At 37.6% G+C, this 15,680-nt stretch overlaps 2 protein-coding genes across 15 annotated transcripts in view; one reads left to right on the top strand and one right to left on the bottom strand.

Annotated features, from left to right (window-relative positions):
• ZC3H14 (zinc finger CCCH-type containing 14) overlaps nucleotides 1–1,446 on the top strand; it is a 38,285-nt gene extending 36,839 nt beyond the window's left edge. For all 12 annotated transcript variants that reach the window (XM_067728487.1, XM_067728430.1, XM_067728478.1 and 9 more), the window contains 2 exons: nucleotides 576–682; nucleotides 1,169–1,446. In XM_067728487.1, coding sequence (XP_067584588.1) covers nucleotides 576–682; nucleotides 1,169–1,175 — 114 coding nt within the window. In that variant the 3' untranslated portion in view covers nucleotides 1,176–1,446. The remainder of the gene's footprint in view (nucleotides 1–575; nucleotides 683–1,168) is intronic.
• A 129-nt stretch (nucleotides 1,447–1,575) lies between these two features.
• The window catches only part of EML5 (EMAP like 5), a 166,215-nt gene continuing 152,110 nt past the window's right edge, over nucleotides 1,576–15,680 (bottom strand). The window contains exons 34-42 of one of the 3 annotated variants that reach the window (XM_067728349.1): nucleotides 13,431–13,588; nucleotides 11,903–12,017; nucleotides 9,613–9,801; nucleotides 9,267–9,439; nucleotides 7,442–7,604; nucleotides 7,028–7,131; nucleotides 6,119–6,272; nucleotides 5,569–5,669; nucleotides 1,576–5,279 (exon numbers count right to left, since the gene is read on the bottom strand). In XM_067728349.1, coding sequence (XP_067584450.1) covers nucleotides 5,243–5,279; nucleotides 5,569–5,669; nucleotides 6,119–6,272; nucleotides 7,028–7,131; nucleotides 7,442–7,604; nucleotides 9,267–9,439; nucleotides 9,613–9,801; nucleotides 11,903–12,017; nucleotides 13,431–13,588 — 1,194 coding nt within the window. In that variant the 3' untranslated portion in view covers nucleotides 1,576–5,242. Of the gene's footprint in view, nucleotides 5,280–5,568; nucleotides 5,670–6,118; nucleotides 6,273–7,027; nucleotides 7,132–7,441; nucleotides 7,605–9,266; nucleotides 9,440–9,612; nucleotides 9,802–11,902; nucleotides 12,018–13,430; nucleotides 13,589–15,680 lie in introns of those variants that run through there. The other 2 variants (XM_067728358.1, XR_010941171.1) reach the window with 2 other exon arrangements.

Genomic DNA, 15,680 nt, shown 5'->3' with positions numbered 1-15,680 from the left:
ATGAAGCTCACTTTCGCCGGTCACTTTCCATTCTTCTTTGCCCCTGTGTGTGTTCCCCCTCCCGCAGCCCCCATGCCAGAACTGAGATGATGAAATCCAGTAGTATTTAATGATACCATCCATACTTCTACCATGGTTTTAATTGTCCGGGTACTAAAGATTGGTTGATGTGTCTCCAGCTGTTTAGTTGCTCAGCATGAATCATCTTCTCTTTGGAATAGCAGTCTGGAAACCGTACGAAAGGCCTTTACTTCCCCAACTGCAGTTGGGCACAGATGGGGGTAAAATATAAGGGATGTTGGGCAGTATGTGCAAGGTGGTTAGTACATTGATTAGAGGCAGTTTGTATTACATACTAAAGTCCCTTTTGAAACTTAACTTGCTGTTACTCTTTCATTAGGATTTTGTGTCTTGGTGGGGGTCCATTTTTCAGGGCTTCAGTGGTGTATTAAAGCGGAAGTTGCAGATCATCTCTGCTGCCCCATTAACCTTATGGTGGGCTGGTTACTGTCATCTCAGATTGCTGTGTGTTTTTGTATTAGCTTTGCAGATGTTGAAACTATTCTCTCTCCTAGCACTGTAGGTTTAACACTCAGTGTACAAGACCTGACTGCACATTTTATCATCCCACCATTACTGTACCACCACGACATGCCTTGAAATGGATTCGACCTCAAACCAGGTAAAGGTTAACATCAGTTTTTCTAATGTCATTTCAAATGCTTTTCTAGTATCTAGTTTCTTAAATTTATAAGCATACAAATTTGGGGGAAACTTAATCACTTTGGTTTTTCTCTGCTGTTCAATTAAGGGTCCTTTGGAAAAATAATCTACTACATAAACCAAATTTTGTTTCATTCAGCAGTTGCTTGTTTACCTAGATCATCTCCACATCAGATTTTTCTTTAACTTCTGAACATACTATGTGAACATAAACTTAAGGCCTTCAAGAGTTATACTGCTTACAAATCTCACATCAGTTTTCTTAGACATTAGTAATTGTAAAACATTGAAAGTAAATTTCAAAATATTTTTACTGTGGCCTGTAAATTTAAATGCATATGTTAGTATTAGAACCAAATATTCATTGTCTGAAAAAACACAACTTCTCTTAACTGATGTTAATTAAAGCAGTTAATTGAAAAAATTTTTGGTTTTTTTTATTCAGTGAATGACACCCAGTCCTACTTGGCAGAAGACTGTGGAGTTTGAAAGTTTCCATTACTGATGAAAGACATTCTACAGAATTTGTCAAATCTTTGAAACTTGGAATATATTGCTTTCATAATAATGAAGTTTATTGCCTATCATCTGAAGTGTCTAATTTTTCAAGTTTGTACGTTTATTAAGTGATTTTAACATTGGGTGTTTTTTTTGTTGTTTTGTTTTGACTATGGAAAGATAGTTTCAGGAGAAGATGAATTCTATTAAAACATTTGAGGCATGTTTGTGTGTGAAACTGCTGTGTTCAAGTATCAGCGTTTACAATGTTGGTGATATCATTGTTAGTACTGATAATCCAGTTTCAGGCTACAGCGTTGCTATGTGTGTAGAGAGATGTATGAGGGCATTGTTCTTCTTCCAAAAGTTGGATTGCTGTTTTCTTTGACTCTGAAAACAGGAGTGGCCCAAAGTGTTGAGGTGGCTTAAGACAGTTATTCAGCCTGACTTTTAAAGTGAATTTAGTATGAAAAACATGATAACACAAGCTTCTTGGGTTGACTGCTGCTTTGGTAAATGGTTCCCAAATATCTCAGTCCCTTGCTTTCTGAGAAAGGATGAGTGAGCTGGGGCGTGTAGGGTGAAACAGTTGGAATGGCAAGGGCAAAAAATAGGAACAGTTCCTTAAAATGCCTTCATTTACTGTTAACATATGTTTTTTAAATAAATATTTTGGGATCTACATTATCACAAAATTATACAAAATATTTTTTACAAGTATATACATAAGGTATCAGAACAAACTTTAAACTCACAAGGTTATAGCTATACATATATATTCTCACATTCTGAAAAATAACATTCTAAGAAGTAACTAACTCCACAGAAAATATAGTTATTACTGAAGATAATTTTTTAAATGTAAAAGTTAGATTTTTTTAAATGACAGACTGTATAATTACAGAGATCAGATGGGTAAACTGCAAAATAGGACTAAACTTTTGGAATACTGAATGAAAATAGGCTTTTGTATATGTGGTTTTAAAACTGTTTGTTAAGGCAAGAAGTGTCCAATGCTTTAGAATTAAATAACGGATCACTGATTTTAAAGACGATGTAGTTTTTTAAAAAAGTAAAGCTAAAAGTTGGTTAGAAAAGAGTTAGTTAATGCAAAAGGGATAGTAAAGACTCAAAATATTCTCAGGACCAAATTAAACTATTAAAAAAAAAGTTCATTGACTTGCTTAGTCATATACCCAAGGGATAATAAAACTACATATGTAAAAGTCCACGTTTCAGAGCTTAAAACCAGCAGCCTTGTGGCCATCTCTTTTCCATTGAGAGAAGAAAGAATTATTATCCAGTTATTAAAGTTGCACTTAAAGTCTTTTAAGTTGCACTTTGCTGTGCTTATAAGACTTGAAACATTAGAAAAAGTGCACACAAGAGCATGCATAAAGCTATCAATCATGTAGTTAGTTAGGCTTGGGTGAAATGAATGACAATTCCACTTCATTCTAAAAAGTTTTCTTCATTGAATTGAAGGTATTTTTTCATTCCAGTGTTAACTTACTTGAGATGCTTTACATCTGTGCAGAAGAAATTTGATTTAAATTGTATTTCCAGAAATTTAAACAGACTTTTTAGTATCATTACTTATAAATGGAGTATAGTTGCATTCTCATAATTTCACTGTAAAGAACGTAACTGGGAAACAAGAGCTTAAAGTGGTTTTAGTTCAGCCATTTTACAGGGAAATAAATAAAAACATGCTAAAATCAGATTGTTTTTTTGCTATTTAATAGACACAGCCTGGAGACACATTTAAGAGTTTTTTCCTTCAGTTGCTATGGTTTATGGGCAAGCTAAGGTTGACTCTAAAATATCTGTTGGGTAACTTGGTCCAAAATGAACCATCATCGAAAAAGATCACCAAAAATAAGGGAACAGACGTGGCTAGCATTCCACAGTGGAACCAGGGTGCAGAGGGTGCTCTGGCATGCATCTGCCAGAAACAGGACTAAAGGTGCTAGGAGAAGGCTCAGGTTACAAATTCGGGAGTTTAGTCAAATACTGCACACAGAAGTAATTCTCTGGGTTAAAAAAACATAGGTCATAATCTACATGGCCTACTGTGGTTATTCACCTTCCCGTAGTTGATGGCTGCTATAAGCAAGGTGGCTGTGGGATGACTACTTAAAATCAACGTGACCTTTAATCGGGAAACTGACAACAGTGATTCAGGCTGGCTAATCAGGTTGGCCACTGGGAAGAACAAAAATGCAGTGGAAGCAATTTTATCCTATATAGTTTATTTGCTTAAGGTTATAGTTGAGTTTCTACCCGCACTGTAAAGGAACTGGAATTTCTCTTTAGCCAAAAGCAGGTGAACTTGACTCAGAAGGAAAATTTGAAACTGCAACAGCCTCAAAAATAGAGGGAGAGGAGAGTGTGGTTCATGGGAATTTTTTGCTCTAATTTATTGGCTGCTCCTTTATAATACACGTGAATAGAAACTTAATATTAGTGTTTTCTCAAATTGGGCTTAGTTTAGGAGAATCCATTGATAAGAAAAATGAAAGAAAATGACCTTAATGTTTCAAGCTTCTTAACAAACACCCCAATCAGTCCTTCAGACACAGCTATTCAGAGCTTTAAAACTGGCCAGGTTCAATCACTGCTTAGGCTTTCCATGATAAAATTCAGCCATATCTGTTTTTAATATTTACAAGGTGTTGCACATAGAAAACAGATTTCCAGAAACCTGAAGAAGGGGTCTATTACACTACGAAGATATTTAACACATTAAAGTAAAAATTATAGGACCAAAAGAGCATCTTAAACTTCTTCATACTTAGAAAAATATATTTTTAAATAGCAGTCTGCATAACTTCCAGTCTTCAGGAAACTACAGATAAGCTAAACAGCAAGTTCCTGAATGGCAAGTACCGATCTTTGGCAGCATTTAAAGTGAACAGGAGTAAAGATGTAAGAGTTCAGCCCCAACCCACCAAAAAGGAATTTTTATAGACAAGTTTTACAAGTGGACCTATCTTCATTCCTTTTGAAGTCAGCCGATGGGGTGACATACATCTAACTAAACAAGTTTTTCCAATAGAAAAAAAAGGCTATAAAAATTTTATTTCAAGAGTTAACTAAACTGTATAACTTCGTAAATGTGAACTTAACGTTTTAGTTTACATGTTAAACAATGTTTCTATTAGACTACATCTTTAAATACTCAGTATTCTCTGCCAGTTAAATACTATTGCTATATAAAACCTTAAACTGTACACCACTGGAAATGACTGTTCATCATACTGCTTTTTCATTAATGAGGCCATGATCATATTTTACTCTTTCAATTATAGGGATGAATTCTGAACACAAGATTGACAGCTCAAAAATGAAAATGTAGCGATCATACACTAACTTTGGATTTGTTCCTGAATTTAAAATTTCCAGGAGAAAAATGTCCCTTATAAACAGGACTTCATTAATGCTTAAAAAACATCATGTTCTCCAGTAAAGCCTGTGTGTGTTTTCTTAGGGAAAATAATGTTTGCCTTTTAAAACCTGTGATCCTTTAGGGTGATGGTGTATTTCCTTATGTGAACACAAGGATAAAATATTTTATTAAACAGTTGAAACTTGAAAATAAAATATAAATTCTAAAAAGAAAAAGCTTTGCTAAAAAGAGGAAGAAAATTATCCAAGTTGGATTTTTAAGGTTTTGGTTCATTTCTTTGAGGAGCACTGTCTCCCAAACCTCCCCAGGAAGTCTGCCAAATCTGCATCCTCCCTAAAATGGGGGGTGGCTTTTACCAGCAAATAGTTATTCAGTCCCTCCTTGAAATGTAATTATCTGGCAGTGTATGGATTATGGAGAGTTATTTAGTGCATATAACAAATATTTTGAACTTATCAATCTTCCTACTTTAACAAATTTGGATAAATCCCTGTTACAGTCTTAAGTTAGCACCACATGACCATGCAGCGTTTGGTTCTGGTTTTTTCCTCTTGTGTAGTTCTGGTTTCTCAAGGCTGTTGCTTTATGGAGTCTTCTCAGCATCCATATCTTTCAATGAGGCATATGTACACATTTCCAGACAAACAAACTGCAATCAGAGAAAGAACTGCAGTGAGTTCACTATATTTATAGATTTTCAGAACAGTTTACAATGTTTTAAATTAAGCTTTCAAATCATACATGTGTAAAAACTTTACTCTTTCAACTCCTTTTATTCTGTATTTACATAGTATGTGACCCCAAGGAGCCATATGGTTAGGCGACCTTTTTATGATGACTAGCTGAGTCCATAAACTGAACCTGTCAAAGAAATAGTAATAATCTCTTAACTAGTAAAAGACAGTCCCTGCTCTTCTTGGGCTGAGAAAGTTACCAACCTGCAGTCATCACCTCCAGCACTAATAACATGTCGATCACCACTGGTAAATCGAATATTTGTCACATGGGGTGAATGACCCAAGAACCTTTTGTGCTTCGCCTAAAAAACAAGAACAAAGCTCAGGGTGTGTGATGAACACAGAAGTCAAAGGTTCTTAATCAGGAGCTATTATCTCCATCATGAGTGCTGTGGAGAAAGCAGTTTGGAGCACAGCTAATGATGAAATGCTTTCTCAGAATCAGTAATGGATCTGCATTGAAAAGCATTTGAAATTTGGTAACTGATTAAAGGTTTGATAAAAGACTAATCACAGGATAGTCTGCGAAGATGGCGCGGCTTGGGGGCAAGGGGAGATAATTTCTAATAGCTTTTATTTCAGAGTAATGGATTTAGGAAATTTGGAGAAAATTTTAGAATCACAAATTTAAAAGTATTTTCAAATCATGAGACAATAACATTTTAGCTATTATGTGGGAAAAAGTACTAATGATCAGAAGTCTAAATCAGGAGTAAAGTTGCATAAAATACTAAACCCAACGTAAACTTACAAATTTTTCAGGACATGGGAAGTCAAATAACTTAACCATGCCAAAGTCATCTCCTGTTACAAGGCTGATTCCTGAATGAGAGACGCAGGCACAGGTGACATCGGCTTTCTCAGCATGTCTGGACCAGATTCCCATAACTTCATCTCCTAGAATGCTAGAGAGAAGGAATAAAAAAATCCACCATAGCACATACAGGTTTACCATACTGAAAAAGTTTCTTGGTAATTAACCTCTGAGTACCTAGTTATGTTATTTAAACACAGGAATAAGTTATGACAAGGTGTTACCTTGTCATAAGCCTGAACCTGCCGGGATGGCACTCCCTCACCCCCGATACACACACCTTTTCTCAATGAAGTTCTATAATTTTAAGGGTTTATAGATTAATCCTTTATAAAGTCAGTTAATACTTTATGATAACTGATAGAACTATCTTAAAAGTGTTGATGGCATTTTTCATTTTCATTGATGGTTATGCATGGTTATCTGTTCTACAGCCAGCAAATTTGAACCCATTTTATAAGGTTTCATTTCTAACAGCTGCTATCAATAGCATTCCTTTAGACAGGGAAATAATACAGTTGCCTAACAGTACCCAATACATGTTTTCATTATCTGTTATTAAACCTACTTATGTTAAGGAAGTATCAGGGCATCTTTAAAGTCACAACTTTGATTTCCTTTAATTAAAAGAACTGATAAAGCATAGAAATATATTTGATCAAAAGGGGTCCCAGCATGAGTAAGTATATCATTGTCTTCTTAGGAAGAATTCAGGATGGTAACAAAACTTAAAACTCAATTACTGTTCCTTAGTGGGAATGGCTCTAACTGTTCAGAAATAGGATTTTCCAGTTTTCCTTGCTGACCTTCAGTCAGCTCTTCCCTTCTGATACATGAAATATTTACCTAGTCCATGTAGCCCAAGTAATTCTGTCAATGGCAGCCTGATCCATAAGATGTTTTCCTGAAGGCACTTCATAGACATGCCGTTTATAGCAACCAGTGGAGACCTTTCATAATATTAAAATGGAACAATTCCATCATGTGAGAGGCAAAATCCAGAAGTAGTTTATAGTAAACTGGCAAAGTGCTACTTGATTTACATTTCTAACATTATTAAGACTAAAACATGACTACAAAAATCTGTGAGCAAAAAAAATGAAGAAAAGGACTGGTAAGAATAGATTAGTAAAGAATTTATGCAGAAACAGTGAATAGTAGTGAATAAAAGGCAAGAGTTGAGAAGCTCTGGAACTGAGGAGTTTTAAAAGCACTCACTAACAAAATGTAAAGACTATTCGAATAGTCTTGGTACTGTACCTGGAGATGTCTGCTATCTGCAGAGAAGTCCATTTGAATGACAAAACTTGGAATGTCTTTGCAGTAGCTGATTCTATTAAGGGTGGGACCCAATGTTAGGTCATAAAAATCCACTGAATTCTCACTGGAACCCACTGCCAGAAACCGGGAATCTGGACTAAATCTGAACATGTAACAAAAGATTCCATGTAAAAATGCATTAGACCACATGAAATAGTATAAACATTTAAGACCACTGACTTTTCAGTTCTCAAAAATAAGTATTTGAGACAAATAATGTGTGATATGGCCTCAAAGAGATTTACCTGATAGTCACAACAGATTGTGTACACTGATATTTGTCTGTGTTACAGAAAACAGAAGGTTTATATTTTACTTCAACATTAAGTGGTTCCTGAATTTTCATCTCCTAATTTCTTTAAAAATAGCTCAGTTTTTTAAAAGCCACTAACAATTTACATATATTCCTAAATTACATAATTCAGTACGATAGGATCCTTTCATCTGGAAAGATCATATCTTAAGAGCAAGGGACACAGACCAGCTTAACTCATGTAACGTTATTAGATGAAGTGATACTACTTGAAGCTTGGAAGAAGTTATTTTAAAATAATAAAGTACTATTTGCCTATCGATGATGCAAAGCAGTATGGGACAGTTCAGTTTTTTGAAAATACTCCGTAAGTCTTGCTGATGTACCTTTGGGAAACTGGAGAGCTGAGGGAAGCCATAATTACTGTTTTATATACTGAAGATCCGAGGAAGGCTTCATTTGTAAAAACGGTTTTACTGGTGAAAACAGTGCAAGCTTTTGACAGACCTGGATTCAATAATCTATCTTGATCACATAGAAGTGCTCAGTAAATGGTAACCACTGTTAATATAAGCTTAAGCACTGAAAAAGGCTCAAGAAAAGTTTTAATTAATTCATAATCTGGGGCATAGATGTTCAATGACTATGGATTAAATGAATGAACTATATAGTCAGTGGAGATGAAGAGAAGTAAAAGACGTTTGGGGTTATAAGTTTAATTTTTCAGGCTTTCTAAGAGATGTTTGGGGTTATAACTTTAATTTTCCAGGCTTTTTTGGGGGGGGGGGCTGCATTGGGTCTTCGTTGCTGCATGCAGTCTTTCTCTATGTGGTGAGTGGAGGCTACTCTCTGTTGTGGTGCGCGGGCTTCTTATTGCGGTGGCTTCTCTTATTGCGGAGCACACGCTCTAGGCACACGGGCTCAGTAGTTGTGGCTCACGGGCTCTAGAGCACGGCTCAGTAGTTGTGGCGCATGGGCTTAGTTGCTCTGCAGCATGTGGGATCTTCCCCGACCAGGGCTTGAACCTGTGTCCCCTGCACTGGCAGGCAGATTCTTAACCACTGCGCCACCAGGGAAGCCCTTCCAGGCTTTTTTTTTTTGCCACGCTGTGCGGCTTGCGGTATCCTAGTTCCCTAACTAGGGACTGAACCCGGGCCATAGCAGTGAAAGCGCCAAGTCCTAACCACTGGACTGCCAGGGAAGTCCCTAATTTTCCAGACTTTTAAGGGCAGATGGAAGATAATTCTTGGCAGGATGAACTTACTGGACATGTCCAGTGTGATACTAATTCATCAAACATTCCCTGAATACTTGCTATTATAAGGCACTGTGGCTGGTGCCCAGTGGACTCATAATTTAGTAAGGAGAAGTAGCTAAGTATACAGACAGCCGTATTTCAGCATACAATTTATGATGTGTTGAAATGCTACAGGCACTAAGGACCTTTTTTCCAAATGCAAGCCGGGTCATTTAAAGAGTATCCTTGACATACCATTCCATTTGTTGACTAACCTGATATCGTGGATTGCACATCGTCTATCTCTCTTCTTTCCCCATATCTTTAGAGAGCTCACAAGTAAAATAATAAATTCTCCATTTTTCATTCCAATAGCCACCATGTCCCCTTCAGGGCTATAACACACAGTACGAGCAGCATGTCCCAAATTCACTTTGTTCAACATCTTCTGCATAAGAACCAAAAGAATCACAGAGAACTACATTAAGCAGAGTACTTACAAAGTAAACCAGTTTCTCCCCCAAGTTCTCAACACAATGCTGAGATAGTTCTTTAAGTGCTAGCAATTTAGAACTTTGCTTCTTAGAAATTGTAACATCTTTTAAAAAAAATTATACCTACTTTATCAGCAATGTCCCAGAGTCTCACTGTCCCATCTTCTGCAGCAGAAAGGAAAAAATCCCTGGAAGGATGTGTCGCCAGTCCCCATATAGGTCCATCCACATGACCGTTAACTAAAATATTACATGCTGCATTTTTCTCTCCAACTTCAATTATTTCAGCATTCCTTGTCCCTACTAGTATCTTGCCCTGAAACACAAGTGGGGCCAATATATTTAATGGAATACCACAGTTGCTCTTCTTAATAATATGAGAACGACCTTCTGGCCTATGTGATACTGTGACTTAGAATAAGAAATATACAGATCTTCCTCAACTTATGATGGGGTTGCATCTGATAAGCCCATCATAAGTTAAAAATGTCATAAGTTAGAAGTGCATTTGACACACCTAACCTATCAAACATGATAGCCTGGCCTACCTTAAACATGCTCAGGACACTTACTTGAGCCTCTAGTTGAGCAAAATCATCTAACACAAAGCCTATTTTATAATAAAGTGTTGGATACCTCATGTCGTTTATTGAATACTATCCTGAAAGTGAAAAACATAGTGGTCGTCTCAGTACAGACAGCATGGCTGTAAGTGAATTGATTTTTGGCCCTTGCGGCTGACTGGGAGCTGTGGCTTGCTGCGCTGCCCGGCATCACGAGAGGATTGTACCGCACGTCACTAGCTGGGGCAAGATAAAAATTCAAAATTCGAAATATGGTTTCTACTGAATTTGTATCATTTTTGCACCATCTTAAAATCGAAAAACTTTAACTTGGGGATGGCCTATATATTTGGTCTGTCCCCGCTTACTGGCATGAAGCTCCTAAAACCCTTGGGATTTCCTAAGTGATGAACAAAAGAGGGGTATCTTTTGTTATGGACCTCACCAAAGGATGGGGGCTGGTTGCCAGGAGACGCAACTATGTGATTAGGGGTTAGGAACTGGCAGTTTCACTCTCTCCTCTCCCCACCTCGGGGATGGGAGAGGGGCTAGAAGTTGAATCAGTTACCAATAGTGAAAGATTTAATCAATTATGACTATGTAAGAAGCCTCCATAAAAACCCCAAAGGTCAGGGTTTGGAGAGCTTTCAAGTTGGTGCACACGTGGAGATGCAGGCTGAGTGGTCATGGAAGTTCCTCTCCCCTCCCCATATACCTTGCCTTGTGCAGTTCTACATCTGGCAGTTCATGAGTTATATCCTTTTACAATAAACTGGTGATCCAGTAAGTAACATGTTTCTCTGAGCTCTGTAAGCCACTCTAGCAAAATAACTGAACCCGAGGAGGGGTCGTACAACCCTCTCTAATTTACAGGCAGTGGGTCAGAAGGACAGGTAACTGACTGGTGTCTGAAGTCCAGGAGGAGTTGTTGGGAACCCCAAGCTACAGCCGGTCAGAAGCATAGGTAAGAACGTGGCATCTGAAGTGGCGGTGAGGGGAGCAGTCTTGTAGGATTGAACCTTCAACCTGTGGAATCCAATCCCTTCTCTGGCAGATACTGTCAGAACTTAGTTGAATTTTTGGACACGCTGCTGGTGTTGGAGAATTGTTTGGTGGTGTGTGGGAAGCACCCCCAAACTCAACATACACACATTGGATTTGGGTCCAAAACCAAAATAACATACTTTCAGAGAATTTTTTGCTTTGACTAATTTAGTAGCAAGCCAGCCATTAGCTCATGCAAAGCTTTCTATGACCAGAGGCGCATCTGCAAGAGCACTGAGCCAGGCTGCATGTGCAAGCCCACGCTAAAGATAATACACCTCGCTTCTCCAGTCATCAAAGTTTTGACTTTGACTATGATATATTAGTCTGAAGATCTCCAAAGAGGTGTAAGTGCATTGGGATACAGGAAGAAAGTATTGGATTTTAGTTAAAAATAACTATAAGTAAAAGTAAGCTTAACTAATATTTAATACACAGGATAATACATGTATGTAATTTATAAACACACTTATTGTGAGTGCATGCACGGTCAAATTTTTTAGAGCAATGTGTTTTTTTTAAACAAATGGAGACAGCTGCTTTAATCAAAACGAGTCAACTGGCAAATAAATTTAGCTGTCTACCAGAGTTGAATTAGCAGATGCAAGAAAATAAGGAGGTTTAGATACAGTGCTTAGGAGAACAGCTTCCTGTCTTTCTGCAAAGAAAGCAGCAGAGAAGAGGCAGAGGAAAAGCGGCAAGCAAGTCCATCTTTGAGTTATTATTCATCAAGTTGCGAAGGTGAGAGAATCACAGGAATAACTGTTTTCTACTGTCTGCTGCACTGTAATGCCTCAAGAAACATCTTACCTTGCCTCTGCACACAGAACGGACACAATCTGTGACTTGTCCTGTCTCAAGCCTGAAGGCGCGGCATCGCCTCAGTTCCTGATCCCACAGTTTGACTGCTCCTCCTTCTTTTGACCTAAGAAAATAACAACCCAAACCAAAAGAAGCATTTATTATTGGCTATTACAAATAATTTTTATTATAAACAAATACTAAATTATAAGCAGAACAGGAAAAGAGGCTCCAATCTTATATTCTTCTAAACTTTCTATGGCAATTTTTAGATATAGTGTCTCAAACATTCAGTTTAAGCAAATTTTATTTTATGAACACTTATTTTTCTGACATCAGCATAAGTTTACTTAGCACCGCCCCCTGCCCATACATCATATATCCTCTCTCATAATACTTCTTGACTGAGGAAACGTGCAAAATGGATTTTTTTTTTTTTTTTGGCTGTGCATGTGGCTTGTGGGATCTTAGTTCTCCGACCAGGGGTTGAACCTGGGCCACAGAAGTGAAAGTGCCAAGTCCTATCCACTGGACCGCCAGGGAAGTCCCCAAAATGATTCTTAATGTTAAGAGGATAATGGAAATGCAAGGCTAGATAATAGGATTACAGATGCTGTGCTACAGAATATATTTTCAGGGCCAAAAGAGCAGCACATTTCTTTCCAACCACTATTATTAAATATGCTACTGAACAGTTTAGTAGGTTACTAGTGAGTAGGAGTGTGCAAGACTAGATGAGGTGTGGAAACACGAGTGTCAGAGTAATATGCAAAAGATAAATATAGCCCATTTATGTTTTTTTCTCTTATACAGTCTTCCTTTATGTGAAAAGCAAAAGCTGCTGCATATTTGTGGTTCTTTCAATGCTGTATAGGAATGTACTTACTTCCTGGTCACATATACATTCCATTTTAACATGCATATGAATATGCTAGTAGGAAATCAATGATAAGTATCTGGTTTCCACTGGGAGATTTGAAAACCACTCAGAAAAAGGCCTCTCCTCACACATTTTGAGGTCTTGTCTTAATTTTATCTAACAAGTTTGCCTCAAGCAAAAGCAAACAAGGCAAAGTTTATTTTTAGTATCCTCTCATCCTTTTCTAATGCAGCAGTATGAATTTTATCCCTTAGTATCCAGTTTGAACCAAAAAGAAAGCAGGCAGTCGAGATGCATCCTGAGTCCAATGGCAAAGATTCCCCCATAGATCACCACCTGCTACTCAGCCAGTATTTATACAGGCAGAGAGGCATTAAGAAAATCAATTCCTAACCTGCAAGATAGCTACCTATCCATACCTCAGAAAAATGATCACCCAGTTGGAGTTTAGACTTACCTACAATGTGAAAAACATTGGGAGGGATTTAAGACCAGAAATAAAAATCAACAAGCTGGTGCATAAAAGGCAGTAAAGGAGAAGCATATGAGGAGGAAGGTCAGAGGATAATCCATGTGGCCTAGACATAACTAACTGCAAACCAGAGGCATCACAACGCATGAATATTCAGTAAGGCTGTAAAAAGAAAGAGGACTCACGGCCTCTCCTTGCCACCAGTGACAATAAGTCCGTCTCGAAGGGTGGTGTACATGGCAAACACAGGCCCATTGTGAGCTTTGGCCACGATTCTGCACAATATGTGGTCGTTCCACACACAGACATCTCCACTGATGGTACCTGTAAACGTCAAGTTATTCTGAAAAGGAGTGGGGAAGGGGGAGATAAACTCATGAAAAGTTCAAATAGAGTTCAAACAGCAATTCTCTATGTAAGTGTGAGCCTATGTCACTTTTTTTTTTTTTGGTAGTGAAGTGTTTATTAGGAGGAAAAAGGGTACGTGTGGAGAGACACATGGGTGGACTCAGAGAGAGAGTCACGCTATGTCACCTTTTTGATACAAAGAGCATGGGTGGCGGGAAAACAGTAGAGTCAAGAGTCAGAAAACCTGAAGTCAAGGCTTAGCTTTGTTAGGGCCATTTCCTTTTCCAGGTCTTTTGTTTATTAGCTGGAATAACTTTGGTCAAGACTTTTAACCTCTATGAGTATCAACTTTTTCAGTGTAAAATGAGGGATCTCTAAATCCCTAAAGTCTCTAAGGTCCCTTCCAATTCAAATATGCTGTAATTCTAGTTTATATCACCTCTTTGGATTGCTTCCCTCTAGCTGCCCAAGAAATAACTTAAAAGTCATTAGTAACTGAGAGTAAAAAAACAGAATAGGAATAGGGAGTGAAAATAACTTTATTAGGTTTGATAAGGTATTTTGTCATGGAAAGTAAAACTATTATCTGTAGCAAAGTTGTAGTTTTTCAGAAATTGTATATGAAAATATTTGCCATGATTTCTTAAAATCAAAACAGCAAAAGTTACTGCCTTTCTGCAATGAATCCAAACTAATATAAACGTGTTAAGGCACCGAAAGCTTAAGAATGACTGAGGTGCCTGAGAACTGCAGTCCTGATGCAGTTCATTTATGCAAAAGCTGGAGAAAGCAAATCCTGCGTTATGTGCTAGTTTCGTCTCATTTTAGCTTCACTTTTAGAGCAACTTGTAAAAGATCCTTCACCAAAAACAATATGGAAAGAACCAATAAGAAAATAAGATTTTGGATTGTATCAAAAACAGATTTTCTTGAATCTTTCTGAGAATACTAGTTCGTAGGCTTAATTTCCCTACAATTTAATATTACTTCAAATTCCTCAGCATTTATACTTAATCTCTGTATCTTTTATTTGGAAAACAATGATTACATTGGGTTGGCCAAAAAGTGCCTTTGGCTTTTAAGTAAAAATAAAAGACACATTTTTCATTTTCACCAAGAACTTTACTGAACAACATATTCACCTTTTTGTTCCACCACCTTCTGCCATTTTTCAGGCAACTTCATAATTTCATCTTCCCAAAATTTTTTATCTTTTTGAGCAAAGAACTGTTCCAGGTGCCTTTTACAGTCTTCCAGGGAATTGAAATTTTTCCATTAAGAGAATTTTGCAAATACCTAAATAAATGGAAATCCGAAGGTGCAATGTCTGGTGAATACGGCAGATCAATCAGAACTTCCCAGCCACGCTGTAACAGTTTTTGCCTGGTCATCAAAGAAACATGTGGTCTTGTGTTATCCTGATGGAAGATTATGTGTTTTCTATTGACTAAGTCTGGATGCTTTTCGTCGAGTGCTGCTTTCAGTTGGTCTAATGGCGAGCAGTACTTGTTGGAATTAATCATCTGGTTTTCCGGAAGGAGCTCATAATAGAGGACTCCCAATCCCACCATATACACAACATCACCTTCTTTGGATGAAGACCGGCCTTTGGTGTAGTTGGTGGTGGTTCATTTCGCTTGCCCCACGATCTCTTCCATTCCACATTATTGTACAATATCCACTTTTCATAGCCCATCACAATTTATTTAAAAAATGGAACACTGTCATTATGTTTAAGTAGAGAATCGCATGCAGAAGTACGGTCAAGGTTTTTTTTCGCTTAACTTATGTGGAAGCCAAATATCAAAGCGATTCAAGCTGGTGCAAATGATTTTCAACACTTGATTTGGATATTTTGAGTATGTTGGCTATCTTCCTCGTGGTATAACGTTGATTGTTCTCAGTTAATGTCTTGATTTGATTGCTGTCAACTTCAACTGGTCTACCCGACCGTGGAGCACTGTCCAGCGAGAAATCTCCAGCACAAAACTTCACAAACCACTTTTGACACGTTCGATCAGTCACAGCACCTTCTCCATACACTGCACAAATCTTTTTTTTGCATTTCAGTTGCGTTTTTACCTTTC

Source organism: Pseudorca crassidens, chromosome 1 (genome assembly GCF_039906515.1).
Source record: "Pseudorca crassidens isolate mPseCra1 chromosome 1, mPseCra1.hap1, whole genome shotgun sequence".
Lineage (NCBI taxonomy): Eukaryota > Metazoa > Chordata > Mammalia > Artiodactyla > Delphinidae > Pseudorca > Pseudorca crassidens.
The sequence above is the reverse complement of the archived record's forward strand: the minus strand, read 5'-3'. Positions and strand labels throughout refer to the sequence as shown.